At 44.2% G+C, this 23447-nt stretch overlaps 1 protein-coding gene across 3 annotated transcripts in view; it reads right to left on the bottom strand.

Moving 5' to 3' along the window:
* The window catches only part of LOC105499373 (sorting nexin 18), a 96568-nt gene extending 76439 nt beyond the window's left edge, over positions 1-20129 (bottom strand). The window contains exon 1 of one of the 3 annotated variants that reach the window (XR_011625030.1): positions 18312-20128. Coding sequence is in view for 1 of the 3 variants with exons in the window: in XM_011771923.2 (XP_011770225.1) it covers positions 18312-19932 (1621 nt within the window). In the remaining 2 variants the exon portion in view is untranslated. Of the gene's footprint in view, positions 1-1889 lie in introns of all 3 variants that reach the window. The other 2 variants (XR_011625029.1, XM_011771923.2) reach the window with 2 other exon arrangements.
* Positions 20130-23447: the final 3318 nt, after the last annotated feature.

A 23447-nucleotide genomic window follows, 5' to 3' on the forward strand; every position in this document is an offset into this window, starting at 1 on the left:
TTGCAAAGGTTTACAATATATACATCTTTTCCCAAGAAAATAATTTCTTTTTTTAAAAACTAATCTCACAACTTTCCAACTTCCAATTAGTTTTTTTCTGTACACCTTTTAACAAACAGTAAAGGTATCAGTGCTCTCCTCCCTATGAAAACGGTAAGCTAATTATGGAAGTCAATTGACTAGTTCTGACCAGAAGTAAACAGGAAAAAAAAAATGACATCTTTTAAACAGCTCAAGTGATCCACAGACAGCATGAGTGTTTAACACTTGGGGACTAACACACAGAACCACTTTCTGGGGTTCCCAGGAAGCTTCCCTCTACCCACCTCTGCCTAACTCTGCCTAGCTCCTAACTCTGAGTTCAATCAAAAAGAAAGTGGAAACATATTTTTCCAATAGAAACAGTATTACAAGCGTTGGCTAGATGTGAGTGAAATAGTATTATTATTAGAAGTAGAATTTGGTTTTGTTACAAATGGTTGGGTTCTTACAGTTGATCTAACTGCTCAAACTGGGAATTATGTGTACATATTTTTAGGTTTCACAATTATCTTCATATTCAAAATTTTAAATATCACAAGAAAGGCAGAGAGCAAAATTTTCAGTTCTAGCACGTTGGAGGCAGAAACTATTGGAGCAGAGTTAGATGATCATAGACTTGCTACTTCTAGGATAACTTTAGAAATTAAGTAATTTGTAGCTGCCTAAGAAACAACTGCAGAGGTACAATACAACCAGCTGCAGAGCTGTAACAAAGTATGACAGCGTTTTTTCAGCATTCTCTGCAGAGCTGTAACAAAGTAGGAGAGCATTTTTAAAGCATTCTCAGGGCTATACTGCATTGTTTTTTAACCAAACCAGAGGAGTGTAAATGAAAACTAAAAATGTTGCCCAGAATCTAAATAACACAAGGGCTACACATTTTTATCACGGAACCAACATGAAAATAGGCAATAGCATCAAAAGCTCTGCTTTTTAAGAGGCTAATTTAGGAGGAACATGCCCCCGTGCCAGCCCCCTCCCCTCATAAACATCATATTGCCACCACGCTGCTTTCAAAACAGAAGAGGGAAATGAAAGAATGGGGGAGCAATTATACAATGAAGTCTAAGGTCAAAAGCATCACTGTTAGAACAAACAAAAGATCCCACAGTACTCATAGTTAGAACAGTTTTAAGATGAAAGAAAATAATAAACAGGTGTAATCAGAGGGAAAAACATTTTCCAACGACAATGTCACTGTAAACTGAAACTGCTTCTTGGGCTAAAGTAACAGACATTAGTTAGCTGCATCTGGAATAGCATGAACATATTACGATTTTATTATGAAAAGAAAGTTCAGGTGCACGTTAAATAGAGATTAAATAAGAGGCTGACAATACAGACCAGTGTGAATATACTCTTTAAAAAACCTACCAATGAAGTAATAACTTTTCCAATTCAGAAGAAAACACTATTTACACGTGAAGTAGTGCAGCCTTCCCAAGTTACAAAACTGAAAAGAAATTTTCTTCTTTCTGTCTCTCTATTTAATTTAAATTGTAGAGACAAGGTTTCACCATGTTGCCCAGGCCGGTCTCCAACACCTGAGCTCAAGCGATCCACCCGCCTCAGCCTCCCAAACTGCTGGGATTAAAAGCATAAGCCGCCGCCCCCAGCCTGAAAAATACATTCTTAAAATGAATCTGAAGTACAGGAAAAATAATTATTTAAAGTGAGGCAATAGATTTCAACGACATCCCAAGATAGTGATCCTGAATAGGCAATAGGAGCCCAGAGTGCCTCCCCCAGGCTGAGCCTCCAACACACTGCAGCTGTTTCTTCCTCAGGGGATCTCTGTGAAGGAGGCAGGAAGGATCCTAGAGTAAGCCCCTCCTAAAAAGGTTTACCTGTTGAAAGTGAAGTTTTGGTAGAGAGTTCAACTTAATTATTGCATTAGTTTGGTGGATTGCTCGAATTCTTCCACAGGATAGAAAGTGAACTCAGGAACTAAAAACCCTCAGTTCTAATTCCTAAAGGAGAGGAAGGAGCCGGAAGGCACCTTCTCACATTCCAGTCCTAGAGACGCCCTCTGGGGAAGGCTAGGCAGAGCTGCTTCCCAGGTGAGAACGGCAGAGCTGGCTCTCAGATTTTTTTTTTTTTTTTTTAATGCTAAAAAGGTCTTAGAAGAGTTTCTATACAATTCTCTCCATTCTACAAAGAAGAGGGTGAGCCACTTGTTCAAAGTCCCACAGCTAATTCATGGCAAAGACCCCACCTCCACCTGCCTGCCAGCCCTGGCATGTCCCATTCTCCCTTCCAAGCAGGGCATCCTCATTCAGGAGACCTACTACCTTTTTTGTGGGCATAGATTGAGTGGATTAAGGCCTGAGATGGAGACTTGAACCTGCTACATTGTTGAAAAGGATCCTTTCCTTTCTACATTTTGAGAATTAAAAGGAAAATTAAACCAATATTTTTACTTTGGTTTAGGATTTGTTATTAACAAAATCTCCTAGATTCCCAAGCTGATTCTGTACCTGTAAAATTCCCAACAGGGCTCATTTTCATATCAGTGCAATTGCCAAAGCTCAGAGAAAGGTACGTTGCCCCACTTTTCCATCACCAGTCCTAGCTCCAGAGAAAGCAAATGTCCTAAATTCACTTCCATCCCCCCTCCTACCATTTTTCTTTGTATCTAACCACTGTAAGCCATCTCGCAGCTCTAAAGGATGCTCAGGCTGAAATGAGGAAAGCAAGAAATAACTATGTTTTTGTTTATAATACGTATGTTCTCCATTTCAGAGGAATTATATTACTCATGTTTGCAATGAATATAAAACAATGAAAACAAAAGAATTTTTAATCATGTGACAAGGTTCATTAATATTACCTTAAAAGGCTCAAATTTTTAAAAATCATTTATAAATTATGAATTAGAAATCAGCACCATTTTCAAAAGCATCACACTATTTACATAGCATATCATTAAACTGTTTCCATCGGTAAAAACACTTAAGATTTCAATGCCAATTTTTTTCTAGAATGACAGTATGAGAGTAGTGAATCTCTTGAGTCATGTAGCCCATGTGCACATATTACGAATGCACTGCAAGCTGAAACTCAACGAGCACACTAGCAGATGCACTTGCACTGCACTAAACTTTTCTGTTTCATGTTCCTCTGCTTCTCATTCGCAGGGAGAAACAACTTGCCTGGAAATTTCTGACCCATCAAAGTGAGACGGGGGAAAAAAAGAAAAAAAAAAAAAAAGCAAACCCTCATACACTGTACTGCCGCAGGCATTTTAACCAGAATTTTCCTAGAAACTTCTGACCCATCAAAGTGAGACGGGGAGAAAAAAAAAGAAAAAAAAAAAAGCCCTCATACACTGTACTGCCTCAGCCATTTTAATCAGGCAAGGCCTTGCCCTCCGTTCAAAGAAGCTGTCTGGCCTCCTTCCTGTTTTCCCTCTTTCTGCCTGCCCCCAAACTCAGGCCCCCACGAGGCTTGCCATGGCTCCAAGAGGTCCCCGCCCAACCCCATCCAGTTCTTGTACCTGAACTTTGCCTTCTTTTCCTCAATCCAATCTCTTATTCTCAGTATGTTTTGTCTCTTCTAAGACTAATTATACAAAAGGCCCAGTCACTAAGCAACAGGAATCCAAAGCTACATTTTCTCCCTTAAAAAAAAAAAAAAAGAAAAAAGAAAGCACCTTATTTAATTTTGAAATCATGAATGTGCCAAAAACATTAACTTGATTTCTGTCTTCCAGGGGCCCTTCCCCAAAACACAGAAGCCCTGGTGTACGGGAAAGAACAGGAGACAGGCTGAAGGGCAACAGGGACAGCTGCTTAGAAGTGGCTCAAGACTGGACTCGGCCTGTTTTTCTTCATTCCCTGGCACATGTAACATGCTGAAAGAAAATGCTAATTTGGTCAACGTGGCCTATTGGGTTCTTATCCTTTCATTGCTGGGATCCACACCCTGGCCTTCCCTGCTAACTCCCCATTAACTTCTTCCCCTCCCCTTTCCTTCCTCCCTGTTGGTCTCCACCTACTTGTTGATTACCCTTCCCCCTCTCTGCTCTAATATTTATTTTTACTTTTTCATATTGTTTTGAGCAAAACGTCTCAAAAAGCAAAGGCCAGCATCCACTTAAAATAGAGAAGCAGGACGGCCATCCAGCCACTCGACCATCACGGAGGAGTGCCTGCGCTGTGCACACCTGTGCTCTGCACTTTGCGTGTCTCATTTTCTTCTCTTTAACCCTGAAATAAAAGTAATCATTGCCACCATTTTCAGAGGCAGAAAGTGAAACTCCGGGAAACTAAATAATTTTACTCAGTGTCCAGCTGCATGTGAACCTGGGTCTGCCCAACTCAGGCAATTCCCTTGTACGTGGCCGAAGGGGGAATGCCCTACCCATGGCAATCGCATAAGCCCCACAGACCGGCCTCAAACACAGCACACTACACTAGTACCCCGCGCCTCCTAGGAGCCTATGCCACTAACATAGGGATGAGCAACCCACAAACAACCTCCAGACCCTAAATACTATTCCTGCATGGATTCATACTAAGTGGGCTCCAGGATTTGGACCACATTAATAAACCCTGGAGGGTACAAAATTAATACTGAACTCGTCAGGGAAAGCAATTTTCTGAATGGACTAATAAAGGTCCCTAAAGTTAGTAACTATCAAAATTCAAAGATAATTTAAAATGCACTTTTAAATTCATAAATATAATAAATGACAAAGAGAACTTTTGAACCATTTTGAAAAGGAGGGAAGAGGAAAAAGACAAGCATAGTCAATTGCAAAAAGAAAAAAACCTGGTTGCTTGATGGAAAAAAAAAAAAAATCACTTAAAGAATTCAGGCCTCTAAGCTTGATTTCATCCTGAAGATATCATCAGTCTGTTTCAGGTAAAAGTGTTGCTATACTCTAATTAAGTAGTTCTTATAGTTTCATTCAGCAATCACCTAATGTCTAAAGGCAGAATGACATTCAGTTTGAATACCAATATTCACTTGAGTATAAATACCTTAAAACATGATTACTTTTACTTACTATGCATATGTATTCATACAGTTCACCTCATTCCAAAAATGAAGAGAGAAATCACATGATTGTACCTCTTGTGGTTTATTTGGCAAAACTGTTTCTTGCTGGTAATTTTATATATATAAAGGTTCTTGTGTTCCAGTCTATAATGAATGTTAAATACGTGATAAAATTACTAGGGTGATAGTTTCAGGAGAATTCTGAAAACACAGTGTCTTTATTTGAGAAGTATTTTTGGGTATGATGGCTAAAATGTTGCCTATAGCCAAGCAAATATAGATGAAGACTTTAAAATCTTGAGAATGAGAAAGAAAACCATGTATTGTTTCTTTTCTTAAAGAACTGATACCCATAGAATCTTAATAAAATAAGGTAGACATACTATCCTTGATAATGCTGACCATACAATGAAACTTTTAAAAAACTGACTTTGTAAAGTAAAACTCATATAATGGTTCAAATTCAGAGAACACAAATCGGGGTCTGAAGTCTGCAGTGCCCAGTTCTTTAATTACCTGAGGCATGTGCACAGATACTGGTACTGGTCTCTACCAAAAAAAAAAAAGCAACAGTAGATATGTTTGCAAGCTGCCAACACTTTTGACACATGACAACAAGCATATCTGTACCAAAGAAAAGAGTGAACTCGGGAAAGTACCTTTAATGAAAGGTAAAACCTTATTCTCTTTTTATCTAAATAGAAGCTGCTAAAATAAATCTAAACGGAAGTCCCACTAGATGGGGCCAGGAAGAGAGTAAAGTGGCCCTGCTCTTTAGAAGAGAAGCCAAGGCAAGGCGAGCCACACGCGCGGAGCCAGGGCACTTATGGGACCCTATCTGAGAGCACTGTGGTTCATGCTGGAGTTAGCAGAATATTTGCAAAGAATGCATTTCTTGTTTTCAGGTAATTTTCCAGTTTTTATCTGAAATTGTAAACGCCATTGTCCCAACTGCCACGTATGCCATGGTGGTACTGACTGGTGAACAGCACAAGCACTCTTCGTTATCCTGAGTACCACTTCACATCCCTTCACGATCACGAGGCTGTGGAGATAATTCCTGACTCAGCTGTTTTAAAGGTAAGGACACTCCTCACTCCTGTGGTTTTCCTGCTGCCTTGCACTGGCAGGGCCCAGGTGTCGGGTGGCTGAGAGTCTTTACTCTGACCACATTTGGACATCCTTGCATGAAATCATAAATAACCAACTAAACACAAAACAAAGCATCTAAAAATGTATCAAGTTTTAAAATATACGTGAAATACAAATCATAAAACGTGAAAATTTGCAGATTATCCACACTAACATCTGTCAGTATTTAGTTAAAAATGTCTTGCTGCAGACAATAGGTGGTTCTGGTGAAAATCACAAATGTCAACATAACTAAACACAATAAAAGGCCTGGAAAATAGGATTTTCTAAGACTCCCTTCAGCCCCATTCCTTGTCTTTCCTTTTAGTCCTGCTCCTCTTCTCAGTCTGCCTACCTCTTCTATCACTGGCTTCACTACTTTCTACCACCCAAACTTAAAACCTCTAAGGTAACACTAGATTCCTCAGGAGAGCCAGCGCCTCACCAGGTCCTGCCATGATACCTAGCAGGTGTCTCGAGTTCACCTGTTCCTTTCCAAAACCAACGCTTCCCCTGGAGTACTCTAAAAGCCTCCTCATCTCTGCCCGACCAAACAGGAGTAACTTCCAAAAGCCCTGCCTCAGGGAGCCAGGGTGCACCAGCAAAGGATGCCTCCGGAAACTCTCAGTTTAAATTTCTGTGGTTTGGCTGGGCGCGGTGACTCACACCTGTAATTCCAGGACTTTGGGAGGCTGAGGCAGGTAGATCACCTGAGGTCAGGAGTTCGAGACCAGCATGGCCAACATGGTGAAACCTTGTCTCTACTAAAAATACAAAAAATTAGCCGGGCGTGGTGGCCGGCACCTGTAATCGCAGCCACTCAGGAGGCTGAGGCAGGTGAATCGCTTGAACCCAGGAGGTGGAGGTTATGGTGAGCCGAGATTGCGCCACTGCACTCCAGCCTGGGTAATAAGAGCAAAAGTGTCTGTCTCAAAAAAAAAAAAAAAAAAATCTGTGGTTCAGCTCCTGTCTGCAAAATGGGTATAAGAAGAGCATTTACCTCAAAAGCTCCCATGAAGCTTAAATAGATATAATAAATATAAAACACAAAGCACCATGCTTGGCACACAGGAAGTCTTCAAAACATGATAGCTATTTTGATTATGATTAAATGTCACTCTTCAGTTTGAAACCTTTAGTGGCTGCTGACTGCCTGTAGAATAAGTCAATTTTCTAACAAGCATGTTACGTATTGTAGCATAAGAAGTACCAGTCTCAACTTAAGGCAAATAATGTGCTCGAATCCTAGCTCTCCTCATTAGCTCCGTGAGCCTAGAAATACTTAACTTCCCTGAGCCTCAGTTTTCACAGCCACCAAATGAGATGACACCACTTTGGGGGAGTTAAAAACTGCGCTGAGTTAAATAGTGTACCCCTAAAATCTACATGGAACCTTTGACTGTGACCTTTTTTGGAAATAGGGTCTCTGAATATGTAATTAGTTAAGGTAAGGTCATTCTGGATTAGGGTGGGCCCTGAATCTAGGACAACGGGTGTCCTTAAGAGAAGACAGGGACAGAGACACAGGGAGAATGCCACGTGAGGATGGAGGCACAGACTGAGGTGATCCAGCTGCAGAGCAAGGAAAACCAAGGGGTGCTGGCAACCACCAGAAGCTGGAGAGGCAAGGGAGGGGTCTCCCTTAGAGCCTCTAAAGGGAGCATGGCACTGCCACAATGTCCTTTCAGACTTCTTGTCTCTAGAACTCTAAGAGAATCCATTTCTGTTGTTGTAAATCACCCAGTTTGTAGGAATTTGTTACAGCAGCCACAGGAAACTAATACAATAGCTGATAATTAATGCTGAAAAATATTTTTCAGCATTATCAGCTACTGTATTAGTAACATAGTTACTCCATGTTACACACAAGGAAACAGAGGTTAAGAAGTGTGTGGCCCAAGGTTACACAGTGAAGCTGGCAGGAATTCAAACCCATCTGGTTTTATTTCATGCTAACAACCACACTGCTGTCATACCCATTCCTGCATGGAATTAAGACAAGGTATCGCTTCTGAATTTTCTAGTGGGGGGGAAAAAAAAGGACATATATAAAATGTTTGGAATACTGCTTATCACATAGTAAGTGCTCAATAAAGAGTAGCCACTCCCACTGCCCTAACCTGCTTGTCCTCCAAGTCAAGGGTCAGCAAACATTTTCTTTAAGGGCCAGACAGTAAGCATTTTAGGTTTTGCAGGTCAAGAGGGAAAACTGAGGTTATTATGTGGGGACTTATAGAACCATTAAACACAGAATCATTTAAAAATACAAAAACCATTTTTAGCTCAAGCACTGTAACAAACAGGTGCCTGGGTGAATCTGGCCCGTGGGCTGTAGTCTGCAGACCCCGCTCCAGGCCATCTCCAGGCATCTCTACTGGTGACCCAGAGCCTGTAATCTGCAGGCCATTTTGTACTTCTCCCTGTCCCTTACCCCACGCTGCAGGCAAGCAGCCCCTTCTGTGTCCTGCTCCCACCCCCATGGACACTCCCCCCGTTAGGATGTTATCACCTCTGGTCTGAATTACTGTGAGAGCTCTCCATTTCACTTAACCCCCAACCACGTTCTACACCTGCCGCCACAACCTGTCCATCTTAAGTGCAGGCCTGACCATGTCAGTATCCCATATGATCTTCCATGTTTCCTCTATCACCTCCAACAGCAGCTGTAAACCCAGCAGTACATCAAAAGCATGTGAGGAGCTTTTCAAAGAACACCAATGTCTAGGCAGCACAGACATTCTGATTCAGATCCAGGGTGGGGCCCCATTTTCTGCTGTATCCCCTCAGCAGCTGGTTCTGAGAGGCAGTCAAGATTGATCCCACATGGTTCGGCCCAGAATGCCCTTCCCCCACTCTGCCGGCTTGGCAAACTTCCACTTGTTTTCAAGACTCTTCTTAGACTGAGACTGGCAGAAGCCACCCCTGAACCTTCCCATCCACTCTCCATAATTACTCCTCCTTCTGTACTATTTCACATCATGGTGCATGTCCACGACTGTGTGTCGCACAGTACAGTGACAGCTCCTCACTTCAGTTCCCTTCACTGACCTGAGCACTGGGTACTTCGCTTATCAATTACTGTATGCTTATCAAACCCATGCTAAAGCATTTCAAGATCAGGAGTGCGCTCTCCCCCTATGCTCCTCCAAAAGTCACACTGTGACCATGTTTCAAAGGGAGAATCCAAATGCTGCCCACTCAAGCCTCTGACATAAACTGACAATTCCTCTCTATCCCCTGGACTCCCATGCACCGTCTTATTCGCAGCACTAAGTTAAATCTACCTTCTATCTCAGTCCTCTGTGCACACATTCTACTTCCCTCATGGAACTGAGAGAGCCTTCCATGAGGGCAAGTACCTCTACACATGAGCTCAGTGCTCCATGTGCATCCAAGTCAAGCAACAAGGTGAATGTATTCTCTGGATCTTGTGCTCTGAATTAAGCAAATGAGACCCCGGTAAAAATATTATAACTAAAACTTACTAATGAGGAAAATGTGTGTGTGTATATGTGTGTGTGTGCATGCGTAAGTTTAAACACCAATAATCAATATAAAGTGAAATCATGAGGTATACAATATTAATTCTCTGGCACTTTAAGCATTTTCAAACTTCCTCTCCCCTCCCCAGTGAATTACGGAAAGTCATTTCATAAACACATAACTCTAAGACTTTTAAATCACTCACATTGTTAATGACTTCATCCATAAAATACATCCAGATTCTATCTTTATTTCCTGTACACTTTTAGACTGTTATCCATCATCATATAAACGGAAAAACAAAAACATCTTATAAATCTATTTCAAGATCAACCAAGTAGCTACTGAGTGCTTACTTCATTAATTCAACAAGCATTCATTAAGTACTTGCTATGCATGTATAAAACAGTATTTAACAGCTACACAACACAGAAACATAAAAAACCCACACACTAATAACTGAGCACCGCATAAGACAATTATTCACAAAAGGACTACAATCCAAGGGGGATACTCCAAGGAAGGAGACTAGACCTGAAGATTGAAAGTGCTTGTGTTGGGGTGGGGAGACATGCAACAGAATGCATGAGCCTGATCTACCTAAAAGGAGAAAACTCAAGTCCTGATTGCTGCTCCCCACTGCTGTTCTGACAATTCTTATTGTAGGCCAGGCCAAAATTGCGGAGTCACCCTTGATGACTCCTCTTTCTCTCGCATGTCACATCCTTCACAATCCCATCCCTCAGGAAAACCTGTTGATTCTACCTCCAAAATATATCCGGAGGGGGATCCCCTCCCCTACCACCTCTGTTGTCTCCACTTTGGTTCAGGCCACCAGCATTTCTTACCCGGATTACTTGAGAATTTCCTACTAGCTCCCTGCTTCCATCCACCTTTGACTGCCCCACGCCATTCTATTCTCATTGCTCTGGACTAAGTCTGTTAATATGTCCAGTTGGATGTCATACCTTGGCTCAAAACCCTCTAATTGCATCCATCTGACTTGGGCTTTCATCCCAAGTCCTAACAGTGACCTGTAAAGCCTTGCAAATCTCACTTTCCATGACCTCATCTCCTAGGATCCTCTTAACTCCAACCACCTGGCCTTGCTGTTCCTCAACCTGCTTGGCACATGCCCACTCCAGGGCCTCACTTTAGCTAAACCCTCTGCCTGACAAGCTCTCCCCTGAGATGCCTACTTGGATGACTCCCCCGACTCCAGAGTGATTCAGGTCTCTGCTTAAATCTCACCTTCTCAATGAGACCTACTTTGAGCACTCTTTCTAGTACTTCATCCCGCCTCCCATGCCCTCTTTCCCTGCTCTACTTTTTTCTCCTAGCACATACCAAACTCCAACATACATTAAAACTTACTTCCTGTGTTTGTTTTTCATTGAGTGTCTCCACCCTGCTAGACTGCAAGCTCCACAAGGGTGGGGATCTTTGTTTTGGCCACTGATGCAACACTAGCATCTTGAATAGTGCCTAGACAATGAAGGGTACACACCTATTTGTTGAATAAAATCTAGTTTATCTTTTAGAGCATTCTATGAATAAATCTAATGATTTTAGCTCCCCTTCCTTCACTGTCCCCTTACCTGCTAAATAACAATTTATTTAGCAGAAGAGGAAAGTCAAATTACAGTGAGAGATAAGTCATAAGAAAAGGTACAGAAATGACATATGAACTAAAACTCGTTCAAATTAAAGTTTAATCAAGCTATAAGATCAATATCAGAGGCTGGGCTCAGTGGCTCATGCCTGTAATCCCAGCACTTTGGAAGGCCAAGGTGGGTGGGTAGATTGCTTGAGGCAGGAGTTTAAGACCAGCCTGGCCAACACGGTGAAACCCCATCTCTACTAAAAAAATATAAAAGTTAGCCAAGCTTGGTGGCACATGCCTGTAATCTCAGCTACTCAGGAGGCTGAGGCAGGAGAATCTTTTGAACTCGGGAGGCGGAGGTTGCAGTGAGCCGAGATCGCATCACTGCACTCCAGCCTGGGCAACAGAGCAAGCCTCCATCTTAAAAAAACTATCATAATTTATCTCTTTGGTGGTCCTATTAATTTGGGTCAGAGAGAAGTCGCTCCAGCTGTCTACCACACTGCAGCTTCAGAATACCTGGGAACCCTCACCAGGCGGCAGCAGGCCAGGTATTAATCACTTTTACATTCCAAGTTCCTAGTGAGGTAAGCCTGCAATGCATGTTTGCTGATCTGAACTAAACGTACATAAATGTTCTTTCACACCAATTGGTAAGGGCTTTTCATGCTCCCAGATAACAGTCACATGAACAGACAGAACACTATTAAAACCAGCCTGAAACAATGTCTAAAAGTTTCCTGGATACTTAAGACTAATCTTATTTTCTTAAAAAGTCAACTAACAAAATGGTACCTAGGAAATGATGAACCTCACTTTTACAGATGAGGAAACTGAAGCTCAGAAAGTTAAGTGATTTGCACCAGAATACAAGTGATTTGGGTTGGGGGGAGCCAGCAGGAGACAGTTAACATACACTCTTCAATGTGAACAACAACAAACCAGTTACTCCAAATAACATCGACATTTATCCCAGTTACCATTACTTCCGGTGTGCAATACAGGGCAAACTGATTAAAGTAGATATTTAATTGCTAGACTGAAGACTCCTTGAGCTTTTGTACTTTTGCCTGCAATTCGGGTGGCAATAGTTTGCCAGGAGGGATGATAAGATTACTGAAATTGTCCTTCAAAGGAGAGTGCTCCTATTTTTTTTCTTTTTTTTTTTTCCTTTTTAAGATACAAGGTCTCACTGTGTTGCTCTGGCTGGATTTGAACTCCTGGGCTCAAGTGACCCTCCTTCCTCAGCCTCTCAAGTAGCTGGGATTACAGGCATGTGCCACCATGCCTAGCTGCCATTGCCTTTTAAATTCACCTATTTTTCAAAACTAAACATTTAGTGACTAGCTACTATGAACCATAACATTTAATTATTATGCTGACCTTGTGAGGAAGTTCCCCCACTTGGCCAAAGATAACTGAGCATTACGCAGGTTAAAATAACTTGTCCAAAACTCCTCCACGCTCACACACTGGCTCTCCAGAGCCCATGCTGGTCCCGACAGGCCAGCTCCCATGGCGATGAGGCTCTGTACCCACGGCTTTTTGGCTTGGCTCTGCCCTTCACTGGCACAGCTCTCTCAGCAGACCCAGCCTAGTCTCATCCCCTTGGTGCAACTTCTGGGGCAGACTGGCCCATCCACCAGGCTCTCAGAAACCTGGCACAAGGAACTGCCGAGGCTGACTGACCTGTCTTTATAGCTAGTCAAAGAACTCACTAAAGACCAGAGGCCTACCCAGCCCTCCTGCAGACACCGGCAGAGCGGCCAGATTCTAGTTGGTGTTGTATAAATGTGGGATATGATACACGTCTGCCTTCCGGATATAATCTCGTCAAACAGAGCTCAGCATTACTCTGCCACTTTATAATCCTTTAGTTAATGATATGGAGCTTCAAAATTATATGGCAAATTAAATCTAACTTGATATTTAAACTTTGATTTAAAAATACATGAGGCAATACAATAATAGTTTTTTATTCAGCCCGAAGAGAAGGAACATGTTAAATAGTTTAAAGGAAGGGTTTGTAAGTGAATCACAGAACTTCTCACTTGTTTGGGTTCTGGCGTCATGCTTGGAAGTCCTAAGATGGCCAGACAGGACAACATTTCTGAACAAGGAAACCCCCTAGGCTCCCTGAGTTACTGGGAGGAGGGTGGGAGTGCAGGTCCTCTGCCTCCCTTCAGTCCCTCTGTGATCGGTGTGACTCTGAAGGCTATGTGGCTCAAAAAAGAAGTCTGAGAAACCCCTGACAGGATGGTGTGAGCAGTGCCCACACCCAGTTTCATGCCCAAGACTATCCTTGGGCAGTCACATTTATATTTTAACCAAGGAACTGAGTCATGTATTTCAAAAGCACTAAAGGTTACCTTATTTTCCCTAAGAAAACACAAACTGGGGCAAAGGGTAAGCCCCAGACCTGTTCTCTTTTTAGAGACATGAAGTCTTTTTAGAGAACATCTGGGGGTAAATGCAGCAGAGAGGAGAAATGGGTTCAACTAAAGATGGAGTGAAAACAAAAAGAATGAACAGCCTCAATTTCTAGCCCAGAGGTTTCAAAAATAAGGATGAATTTGCAATTTGCCCTGACTTCTTAGAGCTTTTTTCTGTATTCCTGGCACCACCTTTTCAGGGCTATTTTTAGCTACAGGAGAATGGGGAGCAGACAGGGAAGGTCTCAGTGTGGCCCAGCCTTACCTTGTGTGCCCTGCTGGGACTCCAGCTATCTTTAATTAATGTCTGAAGGACATGAGGCCAACTCTACTAGTAGTAAAAGGAAGCACAATGGTGAAATTCTACCCAGCAAGACTGATAGGCCCACTACTGGTATACCATTCCTGAGGTCCTGGGGCTATTTTTTATTGAAAAAAGGCTCCATCTGGGACACTTAAGAGAGCAATGAAGTAGATTTTGTATATTTAAGAGTACAGAAAACAGGACTTCCTATTTACTTATCTAGTAAAGTAAATACTAGATTTACTTTACACAGCCCAAACCGACAAATCAATTTAACATTATTATACACATTATTATACAAATGTCTAGAATAAAGACATTTCACTTAAAGGAACTCCCTCTAGCCATCTTTATTTAGTCCAAATTCCTAAACAAGGATGAAACCAGTATTTCTCATCATCTTTTACAGTCTTTCCTTTTTGCAATAACCCCAAGAGGTAAACCTAAAGCTTTTAAACCTCAACTTGCTGCCCCTAGATTTAGCTTTATTAAATATTAGAGATCAATCACATCTTTGGAAACAAAACTGAATATGCCAAGAAAGTAATAATAAAATATATTCCTCAGTACTACCCCAAACTCACCAACATCAACACCATAAAGATATACTGCAGACAGCCATGATAAAGAGGGAGAAAATAAAATGCTATCACTTAAGAAAAAAAAATCAAGACCACAAGGGTTACATTTCGGTGACAAACATGGGCACACTGCCTAGTCCGGGATCGATGAGCTGCCTATGAACAAAGAACTTAAAGGACTCATGTTAGGTCAAAGCAAAACACAAATAAAATTTTAGTAGATTCTGAATTCCCATCTAATGTACTGCAGACTACAGCAAACTACCATCTTTCTTCGCTCAACTCCATTAACCTAAATAGTTCTGTTTATCTAAGACTCCATTCATTGATGGAAAAAAATCAAAATTCCAGAATTCTCTTTTGGCTGAGGGAACTGTATCGCTTTCTTCACTTTTGCAGAAAGTGAGTACACTAAAACCATTATTAAAGAATGGGTTCAGTATTTAGTACAGTCAGGAAAATGTCAGCCCACCACATTTAAGAGTATTCGAGTTTTCCACCCTCATTTTGTAGCTGGGTTCTCACCAGGATGGCCTCAGACATCCGTCCCGAAACCAGTGTGTTTTCTGAATGGGACACAAAGGCACACTGCAAGAGATGCTCACACTACTGAAATGTCACTCAGGCAGAGTGCCTGGGAAGTTCAGCAAAGAAGAGTCTAGCAGGACTTGCTTCCCCTTCCCAGTTTTTATTAATTAAGCCTACATGGGAAGGAGGAGGTGCCATGAGATGACCAGGCAAAAATCAAGCTATCAGGAAAGTACATTAAAAGATAATAATTTGCTGGAGAAGCTTACGATGGGGTTGATAGTTAAACTGCAGCCAGCAGTTTAACACAGCATTGCCCAATAGAACTTTCAGCACTGATGGAAAAGTTCTATCATCTCTGTTGACCAATATTCAGTTCCTTAGTCACATTAGCCATATTTCAAGTGTGTAACAGTTGGAGTGGGGGAGGTGATGGAATTGAGGTGCTCTTTACAATCACAAGTCCTGAATACGCTCAAAAAGCTTTTATCCTGGCTTATGATATTTGTCTCATCTATACTCCTAAAAATGGCCTACACTAGCATCCTTGATAAACACTGGCTATAAGCAAATGCTTTTAGCCTTATGTGCTGCACACTGTCACTTTAAATGGTAGTACTTTCTAAAGATGTGTCATCTAGGGACATAGGCTCACTGTACATTACACACCAAGATTACAGCAGAAACAAACTATACTGAATATCAACTGCTGTTCTTTTCAAAGTTCCTAGAGATTATGTTTAGTGCTCTTGAATCTGTTTAAGCCACATAAAATGATACTGGTTTTAATGAAGGAAGTTTTTCAAATCCCAAGTGACAGGCGACAAATCCAGTTCTATAATTAAAAAAAGATAAACTAGGCTGGGCATGGTGGTTCACGCTTGTAATCCCAGCACTTTGGGAGGCTGAGCTGGGAGGATTGCTTGAGCCCAAGAGTTAGAGACAAGCCTGGGCAACATAGCAAGACACTTGTCTCTACAAAATAAATAAATAAGTAAGTAAATAAACTACATATTTTTTGTTTTTTTTGTTTTGGACACAGGGTCTTGCTCTGTTACCCAAGCTGGAGGACAATGGTTCAATTATGGCTCACTGCAACCTCAAATAAACTCCTATCCTCAAGCAATCCTCCAGTCTCAGCCTCCCTAGTAGCTAGGACTATAGGTATGAGCCACCATGCCACGCTAACTTCCTTATTTTTTGTAGACATGGGAATCTCCCTATGTTGCCCAGGCTGGTCTCAAACTCCTGGCGTTAAAGCAATCCTCCTGCCTCGACCTCCCAAAATGCTGGGATTACAGGCGTGATCCTGGCCATAACCAGATGGTTTAATAGATCAAGTAGACCATTGCTATAAACTCAAAATAGATATTAGAACACACACCATACTTTTTCTAATACATAATTTCAAAAGCAGGCCACTTGACAAAGGCTTGAGTGCATGGTGTGATTGACAGTGAATGAACTGATGCCAACCTAAAGTAGACAGACACCGGCGGCCCAGCACACATGTCCAAGTGTCTGTACTTGGTTCCATCCTTTCAACTATTTACTGGTAATTTGCACAAACTCACAGAAATGTGTAAAAGGGCAGCCAGCATAGGTCCAGAATGATGTAACACAATGGAATTTAAACGCTAAGTCCTTCCATTAAGGCTCACAAAGGGAGTTCCACCAACATCAGTCAAAAAAGTCAAAGATTCATAATAATTTACATTTTTTAAAAAAGGCATAGGGAATGTAAATACAGGTTTAATATAGGCCAACAGCAATGTGATTGCACAAAAAGCGAATTCAATATTAGACTGCATTTACAAATTGCAAATTGCCAAGAAAGTTACCGCTCTCTACTAAAATTAGTACTGATGTCCAGGGCACTCCCTTTCAGCAGCAGCAACAAGACTGAAAGCGTTTGATCATTCTCCCAGCAAGCCCCTTTCCCCATAAGAGTCAGAAGACCAGTCACACATTTGGAAGGGGAAGGAGAGAAGCAGAGAGGAAGGAAGCGAGACTGCTGTCTCCAAATGTCTGAAGGCGGTCCCAGGGAACAGAAAGACAATCAAGGGAGGCAAACTTCAGTTCAATGCAAGAAAAGACATGCCAGAGATTAGGATTGCTCATAAACGGACTGGCCCACAAGAAAGGCAGTGAGCATTTCATCAGTAAAGGCCAGACCTGCTCAGGAAACAGGGACAGTAGGCTTCCCTGCTGCCTAGCCGCCCCTACACTGGACTTTCACAGGCAAGACTGCCTCACTAACTCCCACACCTCCCCATTCTCTCAATCAAGGCATTATATCAGAATGCACATTAGTGAGAAATGTTAAGACAAGGACTACTGCTATATATATATTTTTTAATTTGCAAATTCCAGTGCTTTAGCAAAGGTCAGAGACACTAACAACTATTAATAACTCATGAACTCTGACAGTTGGACAGCTAACTTACAGGGATACCAGTAACGCCGCTCTCAGATCCAATCCTCAGATTATATTCACTCTACGTCGTTTCCCTATACAATTTTCCTAAACAACGTTCTCAATTTCAGTACATTAATGATTCCAAACTCAAAATGAGTACGCTTTTCCTAAAATTAGGGTTTTTACTTCACTTCACAAAGTAAATTAGGGTTTTTACTTTACTTCGCGAAGGTTGCAGGCAAGAATTCTTTGCAGGAAGTTCTTAAGCTCAGAGAATTGATCTTAAGTCCTCTACCGAAGCAGAGATTGAGAGGTGTGGAAGGGTGAAAGCAGATTTCTCTTTATTTACAGACATCCGTTCTTCTCCACTATTTCCTCACTTTTTGAAACCGATCACTAAGTGACAGTGCAGTGTTCAAAGAGATGCCCAACATGGTTTGGGTCCCCTTCTAATTCTACCCTCGTCTGAAGATTACAGATCTGAGCAGCTCATTACTCAACTATTCAAACTCTAAAACTATAGCACTCTTATCAAAGGTACTCTTTGAACCTTCGAGAAAGAGTACTCACTCCCTACTGGGAGATACTCGAGGAGGAAGCTGCCTGTCGAGCAATCCACCTTACACTCGGGAAAAGAGCCAGGCGTCCACGTCTCTGCTCGCTTCCCCACCGGTAGAATATGAGTCTACCAGTACTACCACCCACAGTAGTACTGCTGTCGAAGTCACCCCTTTCAGCCTGCACAATACACTCCATATCACCTGATCTAAGGGCCAGGCTTTACCTTTCTGAACGTGGATGATGTCCGGGAAGTTGGCCAGATGCCCCTGATACAGTGCTAATAGGTCCATGACGGGATCCAGGTCCTGCCTGGGCTGCTCCGCGAAGAGCTCGCCAATGGCGTCATAGGCATCTCCGGTGAAGGCGATGGCCTGGTTCAGGCCCACCGAGAAGGCCTGCTGGTCCAGCTCAAAGGCCTGGCTGAGGCCGCGGAAGGACTGGCCCACCTTCTGATACTCCTTTTTGAAGCCAGTCACCTGCTTGCGCGCGAACTCGTTGGCGGTGTGGTTGAGCTGCAGCGCGCTGTCGTCCATCTTCTTGGTGAAGCACTTGAAGCCGTCGATCTTGCTCTCCACCTCCTGCAGGTCAAGGGCAGCGGCGGGGGGTGTGCTGAGGGTCAGGAAGAAGTTGGCACCCACCATCTCGTCCTTCTCGGCCTTCCTCTTGCCCTGCTTCCAGGCTTTCTCGTCGGTGCTGCTGGGGCACGTCAGGAAGTGCTGGAAGACGTCGCACTGAGCCAGCACCGGGTGGCTGGCCATGTGGTTCATCCACCAAATCAGGCCCTTCCTTCGCTTAGAGATGAAGTCCTCCTCGAAGCGGCCGGTGGCCTGCTTCTCGGGCAGGTGGGGCACGGAGATGACCGGGAACTTCTCCGCCAGGCGAGCGTACAGCCAGTCGAAGTGCTTGTAGCGCCGATGCACCGGCACCTGCGTGTGCGTGGGCACCAGCTTGTAAGAGATGTAGCTCTTCATGCCCTTGAACTTGGTCTGCTTGGTGGGGTCGTCGATGGTGCACTGGAACGGGTAGGGGTTCTCCTGCCACTCGGGGCCGTAGGGCCCCAGCACCACGCACAGCTTGTCCCCGTCCTTCACGAAGCCTGACGCCTCCCCCAGCACGAAGGCCTCCCCGCCGGACTTGACGAAGGTGGAGAAGCGGTTGAGGTTGCGGCTCACTGTGGCCGAGCTCTTGGCCCCCGACGGGTGGTGCTGCGGAGGCGCCGAGCCGCTGCGGGAGCCCAGGGACAGGTCGGAGCGCGTGGATAGGCGGTAGCGGCCGGCTGCGCCCACACCCGCCGAGGACGAGCCGTCGAGGTCCGGGTATGCTCCGCTGCCCAGAGCGCCCGGCTCGTCAGCCACCGTGGAGCTGTCGTCCCACTCGTCGTCCCAGTCATCATCGCTGCCCTGGCTGGCCTGGTAGCCGCCGTAGAGCTGCTGAGGCGACGGCTGCAGGGCGCCCCCACCGTACGGGAAGCCCGCGCCTGGCGGCTGGAAGGTGCTCGGAGGCGGCGCCTGCTGTGGCTGAAGCAGCGGCTGGAAGGTGTCTGGCGGCGGCTTGAAGGAGGCGGGCGGCGCGGCGGGCAGGGGCTCGAAGCCCCCGGGGGGCACATTGGCGTAGCGTGCCGGGGCGCTCGGGCCGCCGTCTCCCGCCAGGCTGGGCTCTGGGGCGCGGATCACCTGCACGTAGGAGGCTGGGAAGAGGCCGCGGTCGCCGCGGCTGTTGACCCCTTCGAGCCAGCCCTCGATGTCCTGTTCGCTGCACAGGCTCAGCACCTCGTGCTCCCGCAGCGAGATCTCGCCCGGGTTCTCAGACCTGAAGTCGTACAGCGCCCGGGCGCGCAACGCCATGGTCCCGGCGCCCTGACTAGCGGTCCCGACTCCCGGCGTCCCGAACCGAGGCCCACCTAAGGAGCCCGCGGTGCAGCTCGACCCTGGCGCGCGGACTGGAGCCCCCAAAGCGGCGAACCCACGCTGCCCGGACCCGCCGGTCGCGCCCTCCGCCCGCGGTGCCTCCACTTCGCAGTGCCGACTGCCTCGCTGCGCCGCCGCAGCCGCCACCGGTCGGGGGCGGGGCCGGCGGCCTCCCACGTCTCCAGCTGCGCTAATCCACGGCCGAGAGCCCATTGCCAGGCGAGAGCAAGCGATGGCCGAGCCGCCGAGCCCACCGCCCGCCTCGGCTTTGCGGCGGCCACTGCCCCCTCGTGGCCGGTGCTGCGAAGCCGGGCGCCATAGTGAGTGCAGCTGAAGGAGGTTTCTATTCCGAAATGAATTATCTGAGATTTTTTTAGTCTTTTAAGTTAAACATTCTCTAGAAAGTAAGTTAGTATTTGCATGCATGATAAACGTTTCCACTCTGAGCGCTCAGTGAATGCTCCTAGAATGGCTTAACCCACGCATGTAATATTTTGCAATGCGAATAAGTGATTGCACTAAGAAAACAGGACGCCTCTGCGGAGGGGCTGTTCGCCTATGGAGCGGGCTCCCTTCCCTCTTCTGCTCAAGGAGAGGAGATTGACAAGAACAAAGAGCGAGCCAGGGAAGGTGCTGTGATTGACAAAATTAGAAGCAAAGAGGGAGAGTTTCCAGTACAATAAATGTGCACACATTTATTACATGCATGTGTTGTCTCTCCTCCCAAAGATATATGTAGTGCAGTGAATGAGAGCTCAAACTTCGGAGCCAGGCTTCTAAATTTCAATCTGTGTTCTGACACTAACTAGCTGTATGACCTGGAGCAAGTCACTTATATCGTTCCTACCTCCAGGGGTTGTTGTGGGGATTTCATCATAAAGTAATCCCTGTTTTACAGATGAGGAAAGTGAAACAATATCTGGCAGGGTAAGCAGATTTGAAGGGTTTGCTGCTGCTTTTGCTGTTGTTATTGTTATTTGGGGGAAGCAAAATCCCTGGCCTCTTTCACAAAGGGAATAGGGGTACTAAACTCACAATTGCAGGGTATATGCACGAGGAAGCGTCCCAATGCTCACATTGCCACTCCTAGGATGAGGTCAGTGACCATCCATCCGTTGTCTCCATGTCTCACTATATTTATATTATTTTTAAGATAAATAGAACAAAAATGACTTCCTGAAATAATCAGTTCCAATCTATCGTTGCCTTGTTTCCTATCTTCTTTTCCTTCAGTGTATAATTTGTCCAAAGCTTTTTCTTCTCATAATCCCCTCTTATTAATTCTAGCCTAATTATTTCTTTGAAGACACTTCTAATTGGGGTTCCGCATTCATGTGTCATTAATTTCAGCCTGTCCTCTGACCCTTTTCAAGGAAATCTGGGAAACGGGCCAGAAGAGTGTACAATTATTCTAAGGGCTGCGGTATTGTAAGCATCTTGCACAAAACCACCAACCCACTACACCAGAATCACTCCCACAGTGTTTATCCTAATGCAAAACCTTAATTCAATTCAGTAAGCATATTCTAAATTACATTTTTAGCTGAAAATTCTGGGTTTTGACTGTTCTCACAGTAAGCAACAGGGGTCATTGAATTTCAATGCCAACATTTCATGTGGTCAGAAACATGAAGTCCACATTAACTAAACCTCTAGAATACAACTCATTTTACTTCTGAAAAGCTAACCTAGAATATGTAAGATAAATAGTTTCACCCCTTCTATTGGTTTAGTAGTTACTTTTTAGAATAAAGTACAGTAACTTTGGGCTTATTTCAGGTGTGAAAATTCCAGGAGTTTAAGGTGATGGTTTTTTACAGACTGGTTGAGCTACTGTGTAGAAACGGTGGTTGAGGAATTATTGGGTGTCCGAGGTTGTTTGTGGCACTGAGGCATGGGCATCTGCAGGTGCTTAGTTTGTAGGGGTCCAGTGGGAGGCCTCTGTGCTTGCCACACATTGGGCTTCCAGAAGGATGAGGACAGGCTGTCATGACGTTTGGGCCTATGGCCACTAGTGGCAGGAAAACCCCTACCTCTAGAGGGTCTTAGATATGTAGAAAATTGTGCTGAAGTATTAACAACCTATAACCGTTCACTCAGGGAAATAGATACAGTAACACATTTTGTAAAGATTTCTCTAGAAAATGGAGCATATTATTCACAGTTTAGTTTACAAAATCATTATAACCACCCATAATGCTTCTGTAAAGTTTTTAGGGGACACTAAATGACCCCAAACAATTGCATTTTCTTACTTCCTCCCTTGGCCTGAGAGGCCTTAGATGGCCTGGCCCTTGGCTATCTTTCCAGCGCTTTTTTCACTGAAAGAAGCCACAGTGGTTGCTTTGCTATTTCTGAGACAGGCCAAGCACGTTTCTCACTGAAGATTTTGCCTTTGCTGTTCTCTCTCCCTAGAGCCCTCTTCCCCGGGAGATCCACCATACCACATCATCGCTTCACTTGGTCAGAACCATGGGGGCTTTCCATCCGTCCTTTCTTCTCCTGCCTTGGAGATCCCGGAAGACAGAGGGAGCCTAGGTCCCTGAGTCACCGACCCCAATCACACTTTGTGAGAGAAAAATCCTTTGTCCGACTAAGCCACTGAAATTGCAGGGTTTGCTGAGGCAGCTGGTGTTAATTATCCTAATCTCCCTCCCTCCCTCCCATCCCCTGTCCATCCCACAGTCTCACTGTTCTTTGTAGCACCTATGACCTAAGATAAACACGTCAATACATTACTGCCTCCCCTATTACAATGCGAACCTTTTCAGGGCAATGAGTTTTTCTGAGCACTGAGGATATAGCAATGAACAAAACAGACGTGGTAGGCAACCAGTTAATATTTGTTACATGAATGAAAGAATGTCCACTTATGTCCTCCCTAGATGAAGTCAGCTCTCTCCAGTAGCTCTTACTGTGTCTGGGTCAGCTTGCCTGGTCCCCTCTGCCACCCAGCTGTAATTAAATGTTTCTAAGGCAGCTACATAACACTTCTCTTTAAATCAACAATGTTCAAGGTAACGCAACCACCCAGAACACCACTGCAAATTTTCAGATTGCTAAAAATTTCACCATTGCGGAGTGGGTCATTATTATTAACACTAGATTTATATTTTACTTGAAAACACTCATGTAATGCATCAAGCATTACACAAATATGTACACATGATTTTAGATGCACTTACAACTTTCTTGTGTTATTTCCTGCTGTATTTTCACACCAACTCATCCATGCATGGAGCAGATATTGCCATACCCACTATCACAGATCAGGACAGCCAACTGCAGAGAGGATCCTCTGCTGAGGTCAGGTGGCTGGGGAGGGAACCAGCAGCTGCTCAGCTGTCCTGAGAACTTCCGTTCACTGGGTCACAGGTCTGCACTCTGCTGGCGCCTCAAAACTACTACTATTATTAAACAGCATGCAGGCCCAGCGCAGTGGCTCATACCTA

The sequence above is a fragment of the Macaca nemestrina genome, chromosome 6, assembly GCF_043159975.1.
Source record: "Macaca nemestrina isolate mMacNem1 chromosome 6, mMacNem.hap1, whole genome shotgun sequence".
NCBI classification, from domain to species: Eukaryota; Metazoa; Chordata; class Mammalia; order Primates; family Cercopithecidae; genus Macaca; species Macaca nemestrina.